Source organism: Mus caroli, unplaced genomic scaffold (assembly GCF_978045245.1).
Source record: "Mus caroli unplaced genomic scaffold, Mus_caroli_1 scaffold_3, whole genome shotgun sequence".
Taxonomy (NCBI): Eukaryota; Metazoa; Chordata; class Mammalia; order Rodentia; family Muridae; genus Mus; species Mus caroli.
In genome coordinates this window covers 36824905-36848198 of record NW_028227258.1, presented here as the reverse complement: position 1 = coordinate 36848198, position 23294 = coordinate 36824905, and the positions used below count along the sequence as shown (strand labels likewise).

At 44.5% G+C, this 23294-nt stretch overlaps 1 protein-coding gene across 1 annotated transcript in view; it reads left to right on the top strand.

Moving 5' to 3' along the window:
- The first annotated feature begins 13433 nt into the window (after window positions 1–13433).
- Sec24d (SEC24 homolog D, COPII component) overlaps window positions 13434–23294 on the top strand; it is a 109146-nt gene continuing 99285 nt past the window's right edge. Inside the window, exons 1-2 of the mRNA XM_021157473.3 lie at window positions 13434–13637; window positions 15720–15879. Coding sequence (XP_021013132.1) covers window positions 15762–15879 — 118 coding nt within the window. The 5' untranslated portion in view covers window positions 13434–13637; window positions 15720–15761. The remainder of the gene's footprint in view (window positions 13638–15719; window positions 15880–23294) is intronic.

Here is a 23294-nt window from a genome sequence, read left to right as displayed (position 1 = left end):
TCCAAAAAGAAACTAGAGAGAGAGAGCACACACTAGCAGCTTGACAACACACCTAAAAGCTCTAGAAAGAAAGGAAGCAAATTCACCCAAGAGGAGTAGACAGCAGGAAATAATCAAACTCAGGGGTGAAATCAACCAAGTGGAAACAAGAAGAACTATTCAAAGAATCAACCAAAGGAGGAGCTGGTTCTTTGAGAAAATCAACAAGATAGATAAACCCTTAGGCAGACTCATTAGAGGGCACAGGGACAGCATCCTAATTAACAAAATCAGAAATGAAAAGAGAGACATAACAACAGACCCTGAAGAAATCCAAAACACCATCAGATCCTTCTACAAAAGGCTATACTCAACAAAACTGGAAAACCTGGATGAAATGGACAAATTTCTAGACAGATACAAGGTACCAAAGTTAAATCAGGGTCTAGTTAGTGATCTAAACAGTCCCATATCCCCTAAAGAAATAGAAGCAGTCATTAATAGTCTCCCAACCAAAAAAAGCCCAGGACCAGATGGGTTTAGTGCAGAGTTCTATCAGACCTTCAAAGAAGATCTAATTCCAGTTCTGCACAAACCATTCCACAAAATAGAAATAGAAGGTACTCTACCCAACTCATTCTACGAAGCCACAATTACTCTGATACCTAAACCATAGAAAGACCCAACAAAGATAGAGAACTTCAGACCAATTCCCTTATGAATATCGATTCAAAAATACTCAATAAAATTCTCGCTAACCAAATCCAAGCACACATTAAAACAATCATCGATCCTGACCAAGTAGGTTTAATTCCAGGGATGCAGGGATGGTTTAATATATGGAAATCCATCAACATAATCCATTATATAAACAAAGCAAAGACAAAAACCACATGATCATCTCCTTAGACGTGGAGAAAGCATTTGACAAAATCCAACACCCATTCATGATAAAGGTCTTGGAAAGATCAGGAATTCAATGCCCATACCTAAACACGATAAAAGCAATCTACAGCAAACCAGTAGCCAACATCAAAGTAAATGCTGAGAAGCTGGAAGCAATCCCACTAAAATCAGGGACTAAACAAGGCTGCCCACTTTCTCCGTACCTATTCAACATTGTACCTGAAGTCCTAGCCAGAGCAATTCGACAACAAAAGGAGATCAAGGGGATACAAATTGGAAAAGATGAAGTCAAAATATCACTTTTTGCAGATGATATGATAGTATATACAAGTGACCCTAAAAATTACATCAGAGAACTCCTAAACCTGATAAACAGCTTCGATGAAGTAGTTGGATATAAAATTAACTCAAACAAGTCAATGGCCTTGATCTACACAAAGGATAAACAGGCTGAGAAAGAAATTAGTGAAACAAAACCCTTCTCAATAGTCACAAATAATATAAAACACCTTGGCATGACTCTAACTAAGGAAGTGAAAGATCTGTATGATAAGAACTTCAAGTCTCTGAAGAAAGAAATTAAAGAAGTTCTCAGAAGATGGAAAGATCTCCCATGCTCATGGATTGGCAGGATCAATTAGTAAAAATGACTATCTTGCCAAAAGCAATCTACAGATTCAATGCAATCCCCATCAAAATTTCAACTCGCAGGGCGTGGTGGTGCATGTCTTTAATCCCAGCACTCGGGAGGCAGACGCAGGTGGATTTCTGAGTTCGAGGCCAGCCTGGGCTACAAAGTGAATTCCAGGACAGCCAGGGCAATATTGAGAAACCCTGTCTCGAAAAACAAACAAACAAAAAAACAAAACAAACAAAAATTTCAACTCAATTCTTCAAAGAATTAGAAAGAGCAATCTGCAAATTCATCTGGAATAACAAAAAACCTAGGATAGCAAAAACTCTTCTCAAGGATAAAAGAACCTCTGGTGGAATCACCATGCCTGACCTAAAGCTGTACTACAGAGCAATTGTGATAAAAACTGCATGGTACTGGCATAGCAACAGACAAGTAGACCAATGGAATAGAATTGAAGACCCAGAAATGAACCCACAGACCTATGGTTACTTGATCTTCGACAAGGGAGCTAAAACCATCCAGTGGAAGAAAGACAGCATTTTCAACAAATGGTGCTGGCACAACTCGTGGTTATCATGTAGAAGAATGTGAATTAGTCCATTCCTATCTCCTTGTACTAAGGTCAAATCTAAGTGGATCAAGGAAGTCCACATAAAACCAGAGACACTGAAACTTATAGAGGAGAAAGTGGGGAAAAGCCTCGAAGATATGAGCACAGGGGGAAAATTCCTGAATAGAACAGCAATGGCTTGTGCTGTAAGATTGAGAATTGACCAATGGGACCTCATAAAACTGAAAAGCTTCTGTAAGGCAAAAGACACCGTCAATAAGACAAAAAGTCCACCAACAGATTGGGAAAGGATCTTTACCTATCCTAAATCAGGTAGGGGACTAATATCCAATATATATAAAGAACTCAAGAAGGTGGACTCCAGAAAATCAAATAACCCCATTAAAAAATGGGGCTCAGAGCTAAACAAAGAATTCTCACCTGAGGAATACCAAATGGCTGAGAAGCACCTGAAAAAATGTTCAGCATCCTTAATCATCAAAGAAATGCAAATCAAAACAACCCTGAGATTCCATTTCACACCAGTCAGAATGGCTAAGATCAAAAATTCAGGTCACAGCAGATGCTGTCGAGGATGTGGAGAAAGAGGAACACTCCTCCATTGCTGGTGGGATTGCAAGCTTGTACAACCACTCTGGAAGTCAGTCTGGTGGTTCCTCAGAAAATTGGACATAGTACTACCGGAGGATCCCGCAATACCTCTCCTGGGCATATATCCAGGAGGTGTTCCAACTGGTAAGAAAGACACATGCTCCACTATGTTCATAGCAGCCTTATTTATAATAGCCAGAAGGTGGAAAGAACCCAGATGCCCCTCAACAGAGGAATGGATACAAAAAATGTGGTACATTTTCACAATGGAGTACTACTCAGCTATTAAAAAGAATGAATTTATGAAATTCCTAGGCAAATGGTTAGACCTGGAGAGCATCATCCTGAGTGAGGTAACACAATCACAAAAGAACTCACACAATATGTACTCACTGATAAGTGGATATTTGCCCAGGAACTTAGAATACCCAAGATATAAGATACAATTTGCGAAACACATGAAACTCAAGAAGAACGAAGACTAAAGTGTGGACACTTTGCCCCTTCTTAGAATTGGGAACAAAACACCCATGGAAGGAGTTACAGAGACAAGGTTTGGAGCTGAGACAAAAGGATGGACCATCTAGAGACTGCCATATCCGGGGATTCATCCCATAAACAGTCTCCAAACGCTGACACCATTGCATATACTAGCAAGATTTTGCTGAAAGGACCCTGATATAGCTGTCTCTTGTGACACTATGCCAGGGCCTAGCAAACACATAAGTGGATGCTCACAATTAGCTATGGAATGGATCACAGGGCCCCCAATGGAGGAGCTAGAGAAAGTACCCAAGGAGCTAAAGGGATCTGCAACCTTATAGGTGAAACAACATTATGAGCTATCCAGTACCCTGGAGCTCTTGACTCTAGGTGCATATGTATCAAAGGATGGCCTATTCGGCCATCACTGGAAAGAGGCCCATTGGTCGTGCAAACTTTATATGCAGGGGAACGCCAGGGCCAAAAAGTGGGAGTTGGTGGGTAGGGGAGTTGGGGGGAGGGTATGAGGGACTTTTGGGATAGCATTGGAAATGTAAATGAGGAAAATACCTAATTAAAAAAAACTTCATGTATTAAATTTAAATTTCAGACCTCACTATCATTTGGACTTTTGAAAAGCTTGTTAATTTTTCTTTTGCTTTAGTAAAAATTAGCCAAGATATCAACCTTTGTGTAAGTATTGATACTCAATGCAACTTGCTAAATGGTTCAAAGGATGATACATCTGTCTACTTCCCATTTGATATTTTCAAGAAAACTTGAAGACATAAATAATTATTATGCTATTGTCTGGTTCTTAACTCCATTTAAAAAGAGGTTGCTTAAACACTTATGCATTCTTAAATTTGATTGATATTAGTAGCAGAAGAAGCACCTGATTTTGTGTTGAGCCTGAATTATTTTTATTTTAATGCCAAAATGTGTAAACTATCTAGTCCAAGTCCCCTGTGTGATCATAGCAAGTATATACACAATTTGACAACTGTGGCATTTACTTTGGTTGTGAGATTGGAAGGTTTTCTGCTGTGGCACCTGGTGTGTTGCTATGACATCTTACCATCTGTTTGTAAAGTTATTCTGTTAATACATCCAATTAAAAATATAGTTGTTCAGCTTTTTGTATAATCACAAGAAAACTTGGAGTGCAAATGAGCAAACTTTAAATGTGAAACCATGTGAGCTAAGTCAGAAGTTGTGCCTCACAGAACAACATGTAAATATTTTCCCGGGTCACATACATCCAGGCATGAACTTGATACAACCATCTTAAAATAGCACTAATGTTTGACCATTAAAGATCACTGTTAGAAATTTTCACACCTTACCACGTGACATTTCCAACATTAGCTTTTTTAAAAGAACCAGATACTCCATACTTAATTTGTCACCCATCACTCTTGGCGCATGTTCAGGGCACTCTGTAGGCTCACTGTGGTAGGACTATCCAGATGCTATTTTGGGCACATATTCCATGGATTAATCGTTAATTCCCCATGTATCTCAGTGTCCTTGCTGATTAGCAGCCTGGGACCTTGCTACATATTGAGAACCAGAGCCTCAGGCCAAGGCAAAATTGTCTGTAATACCAAAGAGATTGACAGGGAAAGGTTAGGCTAAGGTGAGAATTCTGCCGTGCAAATATTAACTAACAGAACTTATGTGCTATGTGAGTTTGTAGCAGAAATTAGAATAATGGGCAGACCCATCAAACTGGCCCCAGCAGCCTTTATGACCATACAACCTAGCTGTTATATCTGGAGAATGAGCATGGGGATTATTTTAGGCAAACTGAGACACTGAAACCCAGAGGTCGTCACAACCACTAAAACGCTATCCTGAACATCATCATCTAAAATGTTAAAATCTGTAAATATCACCATTGTCTCTAACACTTAAAAAACCAAAAATTGCACCCAGAGAGATTAGAGTCTTAAACACAGACATCTTAGAAGCTGGAATCCCAAGGAAAGCCTATCCAAAAAGGCAGAAGAGTCCCAGGGAAGGAACTGATGCAGGCTTGGTTATGCACAGGACCCAGTGTTAAGCAGAGCAAATGCATAGAGACCTGGTTCTATATCAGGGTTCTTTAAAGGAACAGACTGAGAAATTGATCCGTATTCAAAGGTGTTTTACAAGAGTGGCTTACAGTTTATGTGGCTTACTAAAGGAGGAAACCAGGAGATTGAAGGGTGCCTAGTCATGGGTAAGAGGTAGAAATCCGGGCTGGCGAGATGGCTAGGCGGGTAAGAGCACTGACTGCTCTTCCGAAGGTACTGAGTTCAAATCCCAGCAATCACATGGTGGCTCACAACCACCCATAATGAGATCTGACGCCCTCTTCTGGTGTGTCTGAAGTCAGCTACAGTGTACTTATATAATAAATAAATCTTAAAAAAAAAAAGAGGTAGAAATCCTACTACTTACTCTAGCCTCTCCCTGGGACAACTAGACTGTCTTAGCTGCTCCCTGGTGTCAGATTGGGCTGCCCATTCAGGTGGATTAGAGAAAGAGGGTGGAGAAAGGTGAAGCCCAACCGGAAGTTTCTTTCTCTCTTTTCTTTCATCTCATTGCAGATGGGGCAAACTGATTCCGAGATACCTCCAAAGTTGTTCAACTGCCTTCTCAAACACTGAGCAGAATGAGGAATCAAGCAAAATCCCCAAGGCATGCCCGTTATATTCCCTTGCATTGAGTTTGACCCAGCTATATTCACAGAGCCTTTTCATTAGTCAACCCTAAAAATAACAGACATATGACAGGCTTCCAAGCAATTGGGCACCCCAAGTCTAGGCAGGATTTCTGGTTAGACCTAGGTAAAGGCATGTACTTCTATCAGCCTGGTCCTTCCCGTTAGGATCATGGTTGCTTACTGCCCCTCATTTATGACCTTATCAGGTTTAAAGATGACACTAAGAGGAAAGCTTGTCAGCCTCCTTCCTAAACGCATAACCCAGGAGATGATAGGACTCACCTGATGATAACAACTCTACACAAGCAGGACAGGTGCTGTGGCTTGAGTCAGTCTCTGGACACAACACTGAGTCTACCGCTTTGTGTAAACCACTAGGTTCCGTTTTGTAAAGAAGCCGGTGAGTTTTTCTTTTTTTTTTCTTTTTTTTTTAATCAAAAAGTACAGGTACGGTAGATCACTGTGTGTTTTCTTTAAGGCTTACCTGGGGGGCTTATCAAGCCACATAGGCTAACAGTAACAGTATGGACACAAGTAATATTAACTTATTATGTGTTGGTTTGGGTTCAGATTCCTTTTATTAAGGTGATTTTACAAAGCACTATCTTCCAAGCCAAACGACTGCCATATCATGACATGTGATCAGCTGCGACAATTTACAGTAGATCCTCCTGGCTAGACGCTTCTGTGGCTGGATGTTTTTTTTCATAACTGGAAAAAAAAAAGCTGGAAATCTTCAACAAGTTACAAGGGTCAGAGAAAGTTATTTAGGGATTTACAAAATGGAAAGTTTTAATAAATTGCTAGCAAGGCTCTATTTTAATCAATGGGGTCACTGGTATACTTTCCATAACAGTTATAAGCACTGGCATAAAGAATCAAACTGTATTTAACTGCTTCATTTTTACCCAAGTTTTATCTAAATTTTACAGCCATTCAAAGTGCCAGGCTGGTGTAACTGGCCTTCTGTTCAGCACCCGCACCTGGAGGTTTCACTAATGTGGTCAGAGAAACTGAGAGCAATATTATTTTCCCTCTTGCTCTCTGTCTCAGTCAGGGTTTCTATTCCTGCACAAACATGATGACCAAGAAGCAAGTTGGGGAGGAAAGGGTTTATTCGGCTTACACTTCCATGCTGCTGTTCATCACCAAAGGAAGTCAGGACTGGAACTCAAGCAGGTCAGAAAGCAGGAGCTGAGCAGAGACCACGGAGGGATGTTCTTTACTGGCTTGCTTCCCCTGGCTTGCTCAGCCTACTCTCTTATAGAGCCCAAGACTACCAGCCCAGAGATGGTCCCACCCACAAGGGGCCTTTCCCCCTTGATCAATAATTGAGAAAATGCCTTACAGTTGGATCTCATGGAGGCATTTCCTCAACTGAAGCTCTTTCTCTGTGATAACTCCAGCTGTGTCAAGTTGACACAAAACTAGCCAGTACACTCTCCGAAGTCAAGTAGGTTCCAGGGAACCATGGGACATCTCTCAAACATATTCTGTACCTGTAGAGAGTCTCCTGCTCGCTTGTTCAGGGAGGCCATTTCCATTCTGTCCCACCTCCTCCTTCTCCACTGTTCCTTCACTTTTTAAAGACACTGCTTGGTTTAGATACAGTTCAAGTGTGTTTCCTCCAAGGTTCACATGCTGATTTTATTCCTAACTATGGCACTTTTGAGAGATGGTGGAACGTTAAGAGATAAGAGCTATGGAGGAGGTAATCCGGCCATTGCAGGTGCAGCCTCAGAAAGAGTGGATATGGTTCTGTTAGGACTTGGGTTAGCCCCCATCCCCACCCCAGGAGAGTAGGTCAGTGTACAGGTGTGATCCCGGACACTAATCTCGCCATCTACTGTCTCGCTAGATCGTCTCTTCTGTGCATGCACCTACTCTGATATTATCTGCCACAAGGCCATCCCTGGAATCTGACTGATGAAGCTACCCAATCTTGGGCATTGGCCTTTAAAACTGTGAGCTAAGGGCAAAGGAGAAGGTTCAGTCACTAAAGTGCTTGAGCAACCATAAAAGCTTGAGTCTGATCCCCAGGACCTGCATAAAAAAGCAGAGGTGACCTGAAGTCCCTTTCTGGGAAGGTGAGCATTTTTCTGGGGTTTGATGGTCAACCAAACTCAAACTCATGGTAAACATCTGGCCAGGGAAAGGCCTTATCTAAAAAATTAGTGGATACAACGTAAGGAATAACACTTGAGTTTGTTTTCTTGCTTCTTTATGGATATATGTAGGTGCATACACATATGCACACTCATTCATCATTAACAAGTTTATCACACATACATACACTCTACATTAACTAGTATATATCACACACATCAGATTAAGAAATATACATCACACTGTAGTGATGTAGTTTGGTTTCTATAAAACAAACAAACACAGAAATGTTATAGGAGTGTTTTTATTTTACACCTAGGTGTGAGATATGGGACTACTTGAGATTGTTCATAGCAGCTGACTATGATTGGTTTCCTGCTGTAACAGAGGAAGGAGGGGAGATTTTGCCAGCTGCAGATGGCTTCTGTAAGTGTATAACATTTGGAATTCTGGGGACTCTAGAGCCCTGAGTGGGGCTGTGGCAGCAGCAGCAGTAGCTGCTCCTTCTGCTCCTTCTGCTGGCTGCTGGTTGCTGGCTGCTGGTTGGTGGTTGGTTGTTGCTGTTGTTGCAATTTGTTGTAGTTTGCCAAGTGGCCCTGTGCAAAGAGATGAGCAGGAAATCAGCAGGAAGGAGTCTAGTGGTATCCATGCCTCTTTCCCCTCTAGCCTTCTTTCTCGCCTGCATAGTGTTGGGGGTTTGGAAGGGCAGGATAGGGGTGGAGAAGGTGGTAGAAAAGGAACCCATAAAGTAGCACAAAGTCCAGCTGTATCACATGCATGCTCTACACATGTGCATGCATGTGCTCACGTGCTCACATTTGCGCACACACACACACACATTCTGAAAACTGTAGAAGTTTCTGGGACAATAGTATATTTTGAAACCACAATTCTTAATAATTTTTATTTAGAACAATAATATGTGTTGAACCATTTTTTTGAGGTAACCATGAAAATAGATTTGAGGAAATAATGAAAAGAAAATAACTTATTAATAATCATAAAATAGACACTAACTTCAGTAAGATTTTAACCCCTTCTCTCTCTGTCTCCCTCTCTCCCTCCCTTCATTCTTCCCTTCCTTTCCCTCATGCCTCCCCGTTCTCCTTAACATTTCTAGGTGGGGTTTGGTTATCCAGTCCACTCTGGGCTTGAAGTCCAGATCCTCTTGTGCTGGTCTCTCAAGTTGAGATGCTATTGCGATGAGACAGAAATATTCAAAGGTAAGGCCTCTGTAGTGGTTTGCTTGATACCAGCCTCCATAGGCTCATATACTTGAATCCCTGGTCCCCCGTTGGTGGAACTGGGAGTTATGAGGAGGTCTGATCTTGTTTAGAAGAGGTGTGTCATTAGCACCAGGCTTTGAGTTTCAAAAACCTAGGACCATTTCTGGTATCTTTCTCCCTGCCTTGTGCTCAAGGATAGATCCAAGCTCTCAGCTGCGGCTCCAGTGCCATGACTGCCTCCTCAGCACCGTTCTCAATGTGATAGTTATTGACTCTAATCCTCTGAAACCGTAAGTCCTCAATAAACTCCTCTTCTCCAAGGAGCTTTGGTCACAGTGTCTTATCTCAGTAACAAAAAAGTGACTGAGACAGAATTTGGTACCGGGAAAGGGGCTTTTGCTGTGACAGACCTGCCACCTGTGTGCTGTTTGGAGAAGGACTATGGAAGATTTTAGGACTGTGGACTAGAACAGTGGTTGAATGCTGTAAACCAGGCTTAATGGAAGCCATCCTAGTACGAGCTTGGAAGACAGTGCTGCTGAGGGTCATGTGGCCTACGGAGGCCTAGATCAAGAGGTTTCAGAGAGAAACAGTATTAGCAGCTAGGTTGAAGACCATCCTTGTAATATTTTGGCAAAGAATACAGCTGCTTTTTGTCTCTGTCCTAAAAAAAAAAAATCTGCCTGGGAAAAATTGAAAAATAGTTTCATTTGCAGAAGAGATTTCAAGATAGCCTAATATTGATTCTGTTGTGTGGTCATTAGTAATCACTCTTGCTCATATTTACAGTGAAAGTGGAAGTAGCTCAAACATAAGTACAGAATGGACAGTTTGAGGAGGAAAAGAGCTCCAGGAAGGTTAATATGGGAGCCACAGCTTGTGCTGACAGAATTGGAAAGGCCTGAATTGAAATGGAACAAAGGAATGGTGTCCCCAGGGAGAGGCTCTACCCAGGTCATTCTGTGTCTTGTGAAAGGAAAAGGCTGGAGGGATTGTCTGCTCCTCAAAAGTAACAAGGCTCCTGGTTAAAAGCACTGGCTGCCCTTCCACAGGACCTGGGTTCAATTCCCAGCACCCACATAGCAGCTCACAACTGTCTGTAATGCCTGTTCCAAGGGATCTGACACCCTCACCCAGACATACAAGCAGGCAAAACATCAATTGTACATGGAAGTGGAAATTCTGGTTGTGTCACGTGACGCAGAGTCATGTGATGTTTTGCTGAGGCAAGACCCTTGGTGGACAAGTGATGTTTGGAGAGAGTATACATAGGACTTAACAGATAGTGACTGGCTGTGCAATGCTTTGTTGGTCTCCAGTCTTCACTGATCTTCATTTTGTTGAGAGAGACACGTTAGAGAACTCCCAGCCTCCTGGCTGGTTCTCATCACTGCTGCTGACTTGTGCCAACTCAGCGTCGGCCTGGCGGTTTCTGCTGGATCATACTTTGCTGATTCGTGTTTGGTATCCTGACACTACTGAGCTGGACTGCTGGTATCCTAGCAAATGGAGATTGGGATCACCCCAAAGAACTACTTCTAAACAGGTCCACATTCCCTAGTCCTATCTACCATCTTCTCTCCCTTACCTTTGGGTGGTGGGCTAGAAGAAGGGTCAAAGTGTTTGAGAATCCTTACTAAAGTAGGTTTTAGGAAAATCCAAGCTAACACTACATAAAAATAAATAAATAAATTCACTAAAAATTCATTTCGAGAAGGGGCCCAGGCTCCATTCCAAGCAGGCAGCCAAACAGCAGTACTGACCGTGTGATTCTGGATTTAAAGTCACAAAGGATGCAGGAGTAAAAGAGGTGTGACATCTTCCCTTCTCAAAAGGTAAGGAGGCCCAGGGTATAGCAGGGAAATCTGCATGGAGGGCCTGAAGGCCATCCCACGAAGCTGTGAAAGTGTAGTCTGGATTACATTCGAGACCCCAGGATGCTAGAGGTGCTAGACTCACTGGATGTCTGCCAGACAGCTGCACACAGGGAGCAGAACCAGCCCAAAGCTCCTGGGGCAGAGCCATCTAAGTCCTTTGACATCAGACACAGAGCTACAGGATTTATGAAGTCTGCTCTGTTGGGTTTCAGTCTTGCTCCAGTACAGTATTTCTTCACTGTGCTCCCATTTCTCCCTTTTGGAAGGTGACGTATAATCTATGCAATTTTACTTTGGAAGTATGTGATTTGATTTTACAGGAGGGTGTGCAATTAAGAGATTGCCTTGAGTCCCAGAAAAGAATTGGAATTCGGACTTTCAAATGGCATTGAGACTGTGAAATTGGACTGAATGCATTTTGCATTGCCATATGACCATAAGCCTGTTGGGGCCAAGAGTGTGGAATATGGTGGCTTGAATGAGAATGGCCTCCATAGGCTTAGATTTCTGAATATTTGGTCCCCAGGAACTGTCTGGGAATGCTTAGGAGGTCTACCCTTGTTAGTGGAGGTGTGCCATTGGCAGCAGGATTTGAGGTTTCAAAAGGCCAGGGGCATTTCCTGTGCTTCTCTTCCTTCTTTGTGCTCAGGGATCGAGATGTGAGCTCCCAGATACTGTTTCAGCACCATGCCTGCCTGCCTGCCTGCCGCCATGTTCTCTGACACGATGGCTATGAGCTCTACTCCTCTGAAACTGTAAATCCTCGGTAAAAAACATTCTCTAAATTGCCTTGGTCATGGTGTCTTATCTAAGGAGGTGGAGGAGGAAGAAGAGGAGGGGGAAGAGGAGAAGGAGGGGGAAGAAGAGGAGGAGGAGGAGGAGGAGGAAGAAGAAGAAGCAGAAGCAGAAGCAGCAGCAGATGATGATGATGATAGTATGGTTGCATGGTCTAGATCACTCACCAGGGTCAGGAATGGGGGCTGTGGCTTGCTTAGGGCCCTCTGTGTCTCCCTCTTTGCTTCCTGGCTACTGTGACATGAGCAGGTTTACTGTGCCAGTCCTCCTACCTGTCACGATGCTTTGCATCATCAGACACCTATAGCAGTTCAGCAAGGTGACTTAGGACTGAAACCTCAGAGACTGTGAGACAATGCAAATTATTACCCTTTAAATTTGTTTCTTTTTTAGTGATAAACAGTTGACACAGTTGCCTTAAAATTCCTAATACAGTGGGAGATGTTGGCTCATGTTAATCCTAGCACTTGGGAGGCCGAGGCAGGTGGATTGCTGAGTTTGAGGCCAGCCTGATCTAAAGAGTGAGTTCCAGGACAGCAAAGGCTACAAAGAGAAACCCAGTCTCAAACAACAACAACAACAACGACGACGACAAAATGTCTTGATAATGATAATTCTAAAAGAAGACCTGGCAGGCCTGAGAGGATCTATCTTGAGCATAGATGAATTGAGCTGAGAAGACCTGCCCACTGTGTGGGACATCATTCCCTGGGCTGGCATCCTGGACTGCATAAAAAGAACCAGACACAAGCACTGATTGCTCTCTGCTTTCCTGACTGTGCACACAAAGTGACCAGCTGCCTCAAGGTACAGCATCAAGATGGATTACTCCCTTGAGCTGTGGACCAAAGCAAACATTTTCTCCTTCTAGCTGTGGTTGTCAGAGTGTTTTATCACAGCAATAGGAAAAGTTACTCCGGTAGCTTTTGATTAGTCAAGCTTTAGGGAGCTTTTATTTCTGGTTACTCAGAAGGAGGCGCACAGTGAGGGCAAAATCACTAGGCTGCTTTTATTTCATAAAACTTTCATAGCTTTCCCAAACTCGGCTGCGGACTGAACTCATACTTTCAGTTTGATAGTGAGACATTTTTGGAGAGTGGCCTATTGGTCCTGATTTTAGGGCCAAATAGGTGTTTCTCAACTGTTTCTGTCCAAAGGTGAGCTAATCCACCTTTGACACAGGCCAGTTCCTGTTTGTGGGTGGGGCGCACCCAGTTAAGTGGGCAAGCCCACGGAGGTCCTGCAACCCCTTGCTTCCTTGAGGACACCTCAGCTGAGTGTCTCGTTTCACACAGAACCAGGCTGCCGTGGGCCTTCCTTCCTTCTGTGGTTGTGCTGGAAGACGTCATCAAATTGTCTGTTCACGCGCCAGATTGCTCTGGCCGCTGTGCACTCCCCGACACGCGTCGCTTCCAGTAAGGAGAGCGCAGCGCAGCGATTCAGTGCCACCTGTTGAACCCAGAGCGCGCCCTCCCCACCCCACCCAAGTCCCCAGCCACCAGCTCCGAGGATCTTTGACAACCTGGAGGAGGCGGGGCCTCGCGAAGGAAAAGCTTAGAGGAAAAGACCCGGAAAGAGGCGCGAGACCGCAGCGGGAGGCGCGGCCCCGCCCCCGCCGGGGCGCGCCGCGGGAGCGAGCGGGTCCAGCACGCGCGCGCGCCCGGGCGCCTGACGTGGCACTAGCAACCCAGAGCGACTCGGCGGCGGCGGCGGCGGCGCGGGGCGCGGGGCGCGGGGCGCGGAGCGTGCAGAGCAGGTACGGCAGACGCGGGGCGCAGGGCGCAGGGCGCAGGGAGGAGGGTGGGGAGGAAGGGGAGCCACAGGTACGGCGGGTTCGGGCTGGGGGTGCGGAGCGTCCACACGCGGCTGCATCGCGACTCCCCATCAACTTGGTTCTCTGGTTCCCGGAGGAGGAGAGGGCTGGAAATATTCCGAGGGAAAATGGCAACTACAGCGTTCAGCTCCGGGACATCATTAGAGGAAAACGCGAACTTGTCCCGGGTGACCGTGGAAGGGGAAGGGTGTCTTTGTAGAATCCGAGCGCTCGGGGTTTGGATTCGAGGCCGGTTTGTGCCAAGTGGCTCTCTGCCATGTCGCCGCTTGCAGCTGAGTCAGGTTTCTGCAACTTGGTGTACTGGGTGAGGAAGTTTGACGTGGCAGAGAAGGGTGAGGAAGCGAATTCCTCCCAGGACCAGGGAAGAGGGCTGGGCGGCTTCCAGTCCCCCGCTGTGAGCATCGCTGCCCCGCTCCCCTCCCGCAGCTGCTGCGTGGGTGCGCCGGTGCGGTCTTCTGAAGACTCTGGGCTGCACGGGGCCAAGCGGCTGCCACGTCTCTCTAGGCGCAGTGGGAGGAGGGAAAGTGTTGTCAGGAACAGAGTGGACTAGAGACCTTTGTCTGCCTTTCTGTCCTCCGTTAAGAAGACAGTGACCTCATCATACTCTTGGTTGCTACTCGGAAGCTGAAGGTTTAATTTGAAAACAAAACTAAATCGTGGATGTTAGTCTTCACGTTTGAAATTTGCATGCCATTTCCAGAATAAAGAGATCCCATGTCTTACTTAGAAGGTATTACTAATCTTTACCTTAAACCGGCAGCAACGAGAAAGATAGGAGAGGTACCCAAATGCTTGATGGAGAAACTGGAAAGAAACTAGAGAATCAGGGTTTCACAACTAATATGGCTTTTGGACACTTCATTTTCTAAAACAGAAAACTGAGGCCCAAAGAGCCTCTTCAGTTTACTGTGTCACAAAGCTATGCATGGGCAGATAGGAAACAAAAACCTATTTCTTTTGCCAGGCTTCAGAGCCCTCCTGTCTTGTAACAAATGTTTTTTTTTTTTTTTTTTGAAAGCCAGACATGGTGGCACACATCTTTAATCCCAGCACTGGGAAGTCAGAGGCAGGCAGATCTCTTTGAGTTCGAGGCTAGCCTAGTCTACAGAGTAAGTTCAGGACAGCAAGGACTACAAGGGAAACCTTGTCTCTGCAGAAAACAACCAACTAAATAAACAGAAGTGTCTTTTAAAAACCTCTCTAGGAGATATCTGTTTTAGCAAAACATGGAAACATAAAATATAAAGCTAATTGGCACTTGGGCTCTGAATAGAGTCAAGATGGGACTGTTATATTTGTGATTGTTTATGACTACCCACATATGAAAGGCTTTTTTTTTTTTTTTTTTTTTAGCTCCTTAAATATAGGTGCCTATGTTCTTAGAGGTGTGGCGTCATCTAAGTTAGAGAGAAGCCCTAGCATCTTGGACGGAGATGGTTGGAGCTGCCCCTGGCTTGTCCCACTATGACTCACAAAGGCTGTCATCACGTCTATGTCACGTTATAGTTGTTGGACTGTGGCTTTCCTTCTCTGAACTATAGATTAAGTAGACTAATTAGAAGGGCACCAGGAAGGTCCAGGTTGTGAAGCATCTGTCTGCAGACAGCTTGTAATCGTGGTGGTCAGTCAGTTGAACGGCATGGTGCGCTCTCAAAATGTGACCATGGAAACCAAGATGCAGAATTGTAGGAATACTAATGAGAGACTATTCAAAGCAATTCAGGCATCCAGGGGAAATGTGGTAGCAATTACTATTCAGATCTGTGCCTGTGAAATTTCCTGGGACCCCCGAAGTGACATTACTGGATTCCTAAGAGATGTCTCAAGCCATATCCAAGGGATAATAACTATGATAAGAGTGTTGAATAAAATGAAGATTATTTCCAGAACGGACACACTTACTTTTCTTCAAGACATCTGATATGTTTCTTGATTGCGTTTATATTTTTAGTAGCATTAGATATCTAAAATCCTCTCGCTAACTTCTTGCCTTTACTTCTGCAGGGTTATTCTGCAGTAGCTCTTCTTTGGAATGATATTTTCATCATGAGCCAACAAGGCTATGTGGCGACACCCCCCTATTCTCAGTCCCAGCCTGGAATGGGCATCTCTCCCCCTCACTACGGACACTATGGGGACCCAACCCATGCATCCTCTCCACCAGGTAAATTATTCTTTTTACTTATATATGACTATTCAATCCTCAGGCTTAGAGGCGTGGGATATCCTAGTTGGTAGTCATTGAGTGAAGCCGTGGTTTGACGTAACAGCATCATTTGGAGAGCCTCATACAGCAAGATACGCACTTATCTCTCAGATCTACTTCTTCAACGTAGACTTCTTCATGTCTTTCCTGTGCCTGGACCAGTGTTTTCTCTGATTCACCTGCATGCTCAGGCATGGCATGCTCATTTATAGCAATTTGTTCTCTTTCATTGAAGCCTGCATTTTACTGGTATTCCACATTACACGTGAGCATCAGTTATTAGAATCAACACCCAAACCTTTCATTATTACAGAACAAACACAAACTAGCAGTGGTGGCACATGCTATAAGCTTAGCACTCAAAAGATAGAACCAGGAGGGTAGGGAGTTCAAGGCCAGCCTGGGCTATATGGGACCCTATCTCAAGGAAACAAACAAGAGCTCCAAAATCAAGACAGAAGAAGCCCTCTTTTTTAACCTAGTTCAAGCCAGTCAGTGTACCAAAAGTTCACTTTTAGATTTTCTTTTAAATTTTATCTTAAATGTCTGAGTTTTTGTCTGCCTGTCTCCCAAACTTGTTTTTTTTTTTTGTTTGTTTGTTTGTTTTTTGTTTTTGTTTTTTGAGACAGGGTTTCTCTGTATAGCCCTGGCTGTCCTGGAACTCACTTTGTAGACCAGGCTGGCCTCAAACTCAGAAATCCTGCCTCTGCCTCCCGAGTGCTGGGACTAAAGGCGTGCAGTCACAGTCATCTTTCCCACCTCTCCCCTCCCTCCCATCCCGTTACTCGGTTTGTTCAGTCCAACCTGTCTGTCACCCAGGTCACAAATAGTCTCTTCAACCTTAGGCTTCTGTCTGGTATGGCCCTTCACCAGGTCAGTAGCTCTTGAACTGGAAGGATTTTGTTTAATGAATGAGTCATTTGGCTTAAAACCTTTAATGACCTCCCTTCGCCTCTCTTTATACAGTAAGTTCCTTAGGCCTGCATCATTTTCTCCATTTTCTTCTTTTCAGTTCACCTGCCCTATCCCATTACCCATTGCTCCACAGATACCAACTCACTGTCACTGGAGTGTGGTGCCTGGTAGCACCCTGCTCTGCCAGAAAGATGGTGCCCCCTCTGTGTTGTCTCCACAGCCCTCTATCTCATACTGCTTCATCCTTTAACAGGCAGCTCTATTTCCGTAGCTTACTTAAACTTTGTTCCCCTGTTTTATCCTCTTGACACTACGCTGGACTTTAAACCACCTTCCACACTGTTGTTCTAGGGGGAATGTGCTAAATGACAGTGCTTGCCTAGCAAGTGTGGGGCTTGGGGTTCCCCTTCCCAATATCAACTCACAAACTTTTCACATACACACACACACACACACACACACACACACACCCTGTATGCGTCTTTTTTGTTGGTTTTCTGAAGGACAAACTTCTTGAGACTTTTTGAAGTGTCTGTCCCACCAGAATAGTTTCCCCACAAATTCTATCTCCATCAGCACCCACTGATTGTGTTTTTGTAATTTTTGTGTTACATAGTAACAAATTGAACAGGTTTATGGAGTGAGCAAAGTACTTGTCATAAAACAACAGATACAATAGTTTCCATCCCTGTCCATAAATTACTTAGTTATCTCGAGGCCAATGCAATCAATACACAACTTGACAACTGCAGTTAATGGGTAGAAAGGAAGTGGAAGGTGCCAGGGAAGCACACAGTGGCACGAGGAGAGAAATAACCAAGCTCTGAGATGGGGTCAGGGACAGAGCATCCTCTTAGAGGAAGGACCTGAAAGGCAAGTGAGGGTGGGCTAGGTCGGATGTGGCTTGCTGCTGTCGATACGCAGCATGAGAGCAGTGGAAGGTGTCCTTAAGGTAATGGGGCCATATCCAGGGTGCTGCTGAAGGGACTTAAACCAGAAAGGGCCACATGCCAGTGCATAGGAGGAAAGAGCTGCAGTGGAGATTAGAGGATGTGAAGGGGTTGGTGTGCTGTGTCGGGTGCAGGGTTTCTAAGTCTCAGCACTCTTAACATCTGGGGCCAGCTCTTTCATATGCTCCTCTCTCTCTTTCTCTCACTCTGCGTGTGTGTGTGTGAGAGAGAGAGACAAAGAGAGACATGGAGAGACAGAGAGACAGAGAGACAAAGAGAGACATGGAGAGACAGAGAGAAAAAGAGAGAGATGCCCTGTGTATTTAGCAGCATCCATGGTCTATGTCTACCATATTCCAGTGGTACCTTCCTCTTCCTCTGGGAGTTTTAGCAAACCAAAATGTCCTCACATTTTCAAGTGTCTTTTGAGTGGCAAGCATCGTCTGCTGCAGGAAGCAGAGAGGTCAGGCACATTACTGTTCTGGAAGTGGGGTCAGGCTAGCGTGGTGGTATGGGTGCTACCACTCCACAAGTTTATGTTGGTAACCACCAGGTCAGAGCTTTGGGAGCACTGGCCATTAGAATTCACATATGTGACAGGAAGCTCATATTTGTTTTGTTTTAGATGAAGATCCCCCCCCCCACAATGTTCTTTGATTTTTGTTTTTCTTTGTTAGAAACAGGGTCCAGTTTAAGGTCTACTTTTCTGTGATGTTCTTTTGGTCAGAGTCACTTTGCTGATGACAGAATCCATTGTATCGGAAAGGGGTTTGTTAAAGGGTGCCAGGGAACAGAGAAAGGCAGAGCCCTAGTCTTAGGAACTTCTTATCCAGTCTACAGAGATGCATAGCCCACACAGGACCGTTTCTATCAAAAATTACTTCCTTTAAGACCAGATGGACAACCCATACCACAGAACTGGTCAGAGATCCCCAAAGAAGTGTTGCTTTGCATAAAAATTAATCCAAATTGTAGAGGACCCTAGGAATGGAGCATCTGTGGGTCCTGGAGCTCAGGACCCTATGAAGGCAGGCCTGGAGGGAACTGACACTCCTGCAGAGTGAGGGAGCCTACAATGCTCGCCGCCATGTTCAAGATGGCTTGTGAGTTTTGATGCTCTCCTGTGGTGTAAGGGTAGCTCTTTCTCTTGCTGTGGACTTCCTTCCATCCTGAGGTTCCCCTTGTGCTCTAAAGAACTCGGTCGTCTCTGTGTCTGGTCACTTCTGACGATGGCAGCTGTGTGGCCCATTGAAGACTCTGACTGCATCACCGTGACACTGCCGTCCCTTTGCCCTGGGTATGGAGTCCAATGATACACCAGACTGTGCAGTCTGTCACCAACCAGTCTAGACGGCGATTTCTGTTCTTGTCACTTTATCCCCACACTGTGTCCACACGACCCTTTGCCCACCCCTGATTAGGTCATGCTCTCTCAGACCAATGGTCAGGCTCTGCTTCTGGCTAGCATCCCGTATCTTGTGTGCTATTCTAAGAAGTCACTGTGCTGAAGGTGCATCTCAAGAGGTCTTTCCTTGCTAATTTTTCCAGGAAGGGTTAGGAGGTCCTCTGTGTGTTATAACTCTGGTCACATGACAGGGTCACCATTTCTTGCATGGTGTGGTCTTCCATGAGTGCTCTTGGTGCATTGGAAGCAGGCTAAATGCATGTTGAATGAGTGTAAAGTGTGGTTGATGTCCAGAAGTAAGAGGGAGAACCTATCTTAATGTGATAGAGACACGAGAGTTCTCTCTGTGTGCCTCTGAACTGCTTTAAAGTCTCCTGATCCATGTGGGGACTAGTCAAAATGTCCACTAAGCTGCTGCTATCCTGCCTGGGGTTTCTCTTTGTTTGTTTGCTTGCTACTGTTCTTTTTTTTTTTTCTTCTTGATACAAGCTAGAGTTATGTGGGAAGAGGAACTGCAATTGAGAAAATGCCTCCATCAGACTGGTCTGTAGGCAAGTCTATAGGGCATTTATTATCATCACCACCACCACCACCATCATCAAATGGTTGATGAGGTGGGGGTTCTTAGCTTATTGTGGGTAGTGCTACCCCTGGACAGCTGGTCCTAAGCTGTGTCATGCCGGCTTTTTGCTGTCAGGTCCAATCAAAAGGAGAGAGGTCCAGTCCTACTAGAGTCTCTGCAAGTTTTGATGGCCCAAAAGGAACATACTTGGGGCATGAGTCTCTCAAAACAGGAACTCAACTTTATGGCATTAGCCTCTTGCTTATATAAGTTCGGAACATGGGGGGGGGGTGTGTTGGGTCGGGTAAGATGACATAGGAGGCAAGGAAGGGTGACAGAGGGTATGGAGTGATTGACAGGGCCAATGGCAAAGCTCTACATCAGCAACTGTGGGGGTGAGGGGCAGAGGCAGGGCCAAACAGGTCTTGATCTGAGTCATCCCGATTCTATATCGGGAAGTGACTGAGACAGGTCTTAAAACTTGAGCCAGGCTTAGGCTGTCCCACAAGGCCACAGAAACTGGAGCCAGGCTTGGGTTTGTCCTCAAGAACCAAACCAGGGCCAAAATGGGGCCCAACAGTATAAGATAGCAGATTGATCAAGTCATGGAGAACAAGCCAATAAATAGTACTCTTCCATGGCCTCTGTTTCAGTTCCTGCCTCCAGGCTCCTGCCTTGAGTTCCTGCCCTGAATTCCCTCAGTGGTGAGGTCTGACCTGAGAGTTATAAGATGAATTAAACTCTCTCTTCCCCAAGTTGCTTTTAGCCACAGTGTTTATTGTAGCCATAGGAACTAACACACCTACTTATTTGAAAGGTGGGGGTACCTGGCTTATGTTGGGCCAGTAATTATTTAACCTGAAATGTTGTTGGTACTCCCGTGGCTTTCTACTTTTGTCCAAAAAAGCACTTTAAAAATAAAGCACCATGTGTTCATTCATACCTGAAGTCTATATGCTTTATTAAACTATAAACTGTAAAAGAGGAAGATGAGAAGGAAGTCAGGGCATATGGCCAGGGAAGAGAAAACGGCTGTGAGTGTTCGCATACCTCTGGCTTCAGTTAATTCTCAAGTCTCTAGGGGAGGAGGAAGCTTACAGCTGGGACACGGGGTTAAAAACCGTGGGTCTTGTTGGTCGTGGCAACTCAGTGATGGAAAGGATTTAAACCCAGTCGGTTGACTGCATGCCTCATGGTTTTCTTACATTGCCAAACATTATGTAAAAATGTAGTGTTGTTTTTCTTTTGATTCACAGAGGGAAAAATGCTACATGATCTGAATCGCATATGGAAGCTAAGAAAGTTGATCTCATAGATGTTGAGAACTGAACGGTGCTTCCTAGAAGCTGGGAGAATGGGTGGAGGATGGGAAAAATGGACTATTGGGAGCTAAGTTAGACAGAAGCAGACATATATATCTGAACATTTACCGGGTTAAATATATATGTATATACATATATCTGAATATATATTCAATGTATATTTATCATATATATTTAACTTGGTAAAATACCATAGAATATATCTGTGTCACATGGTATTACACAAATATATATTTTTATTAGTTAAAATAATTTAAAATTAAATACTAATACTTATGTTTTTGTACTCTATGGAAAATTGCAAATAGAACTTTGATCGGAAAGTTAACATATAGCATTCCTCACTCAGGCTGTGATGTGGACCTATGATCCTGTCTGTTTAGGAGGCTAGGGCAGGGACCCTGGAGTTAAAAGTGTGTCTGGATTGAAGAGGAAGTTCAAAGGCAAGCTTAAGCAGTTTAGTGAGATTCCATTTTAAAATGATAAAATATAAATATGGGTTGGGCTGTGACTAGGGCTATTACAGGGGCTTGCCTCCCATGTGGGGGCCTGGTCTCTGTCCTCCGCACAGATAGTCTTCAGGTCCAGGACTCTTGCTTGAACGTCTTGGTAGGCATTTAAGTCTGTAATCACAAGAACTGCTGCTGTAACCGTCATGTGTGTTCAAGGGATTGTCCAAGGGCATGGAAGTATCTTCATGAAGGTACAATGGTAGTCTGACAATGTCTTCCTGGGTGACTGCAGTCCATGTGTGTGTCCATGACTGCATTTCCTGTGTGTGTGTGTGTGTGTGTGTGTGTGTGTCTGTGTGAGTGGTTACTGTAGGAGGAAGGGAACAGCGAGTAGGCCGCAAGAATGCTGAAAGCAGGCTCAATGCAGAGGAGCTCACGGGCAGCTTGGAGGTCACAGGGTACTTGGACAAGGGTAGGGACAAAGGTCAAGTTGATCGGGCTGGGTAAAGGAGACTTCATTTTTATTTTACAGAGATCAAAGCTCAGAGGAGGTTACTTGCCCAGCACTGAACAACAGCTAGTTAGTACCAACAAGACTTAGGGGTCTCCACCACAATGCTTAGGTTATCCTCTGCCACCTTTGCTCTAGAAGAAAAGAGAAAAAAATGGCTGGAAAATGATTCCATAGTGAAATCTTAAAGTGGTCTGTTCTGGCTACTTTGATGTCAACTTGACACACGCTGACCGAGTTATCTGAAAGGAGGGAACTTGAAGAGAAAATGCTTCTGTAAGATCCAGCTGTATAGCATTTTCTTACTTAGTGGTTGATTTGGGAGGGCCCAGCCTGTTGTGGTGGTGCCATCCCTGGGCTGGTGGTCCTGGCTTCTATAAGAAAGCAGGCTGAGGGGTCTGGTTGGTTGATAGTGTTGTTCTTCCTATGGGGTTGCAAACCCCATCAACTCCTTCAGTCCCTTCTCTAACTCCTCTATTAGGGACCCTGTGCTCAGACCAGTGGTTGGCTGCTAACATCTACCTCTGTATTTTTAAGGCTCTGGCAGGGCCTCTCAGGAGACAGTCATATCAGGCTCCTTTCAGCATGCACTTCTTGGCATCCACAATAGTGTCTGGGTTTGGTAACTGTATAGGGGATGAATCCCTAGGTGGGACAGTCTCTGGATGGCCTTTCCTTCAGTCTCTGCTCTACACTTTATCTCCATATTTGCTCCTGTGAGTGTTTTGTTCTCCTTCTAAGAAGGTCGGAAGCAACCACACTTTGGTCTTCCTTCTTTTTGAGCTTCCTGTGGTCTGTGAATTGTATCCTGGTTATTTGGAGCTTTTAGGTTAGTATCCACTTATCAGTGAGTGTATACCATCTGTGTTCTTTTGCAATTGGGTTACCTCACTTGATGATATTTTCTAGGTCTATCCACTTGCCTAAGAATTTCATGAATTCATTGTTTTTAATAGTTGAGTAGTACTCCATTGTGTAAATGTACCACCTTTTCTGTATCCATTCCTCTATTGAAGGACAACTGGATTCTTTCCAGCTCCTGGCTATTATAAATAAGGCTGCTATGAATATAGTGGAGCATATGCTCTTATTACATGTTGGAGCATCTTCAGGATATATGCCCAGGAATGGTATAGCTAGGTCCACAGGTAATACTATGTCCAATTTTCTGAGGAACCACCAGACTGATTTCCAGAGTGGTTGTACCAGCTTGCATTCCCACTAGCAATGGAGGAGTGTTCCTCTTTCTCCACATC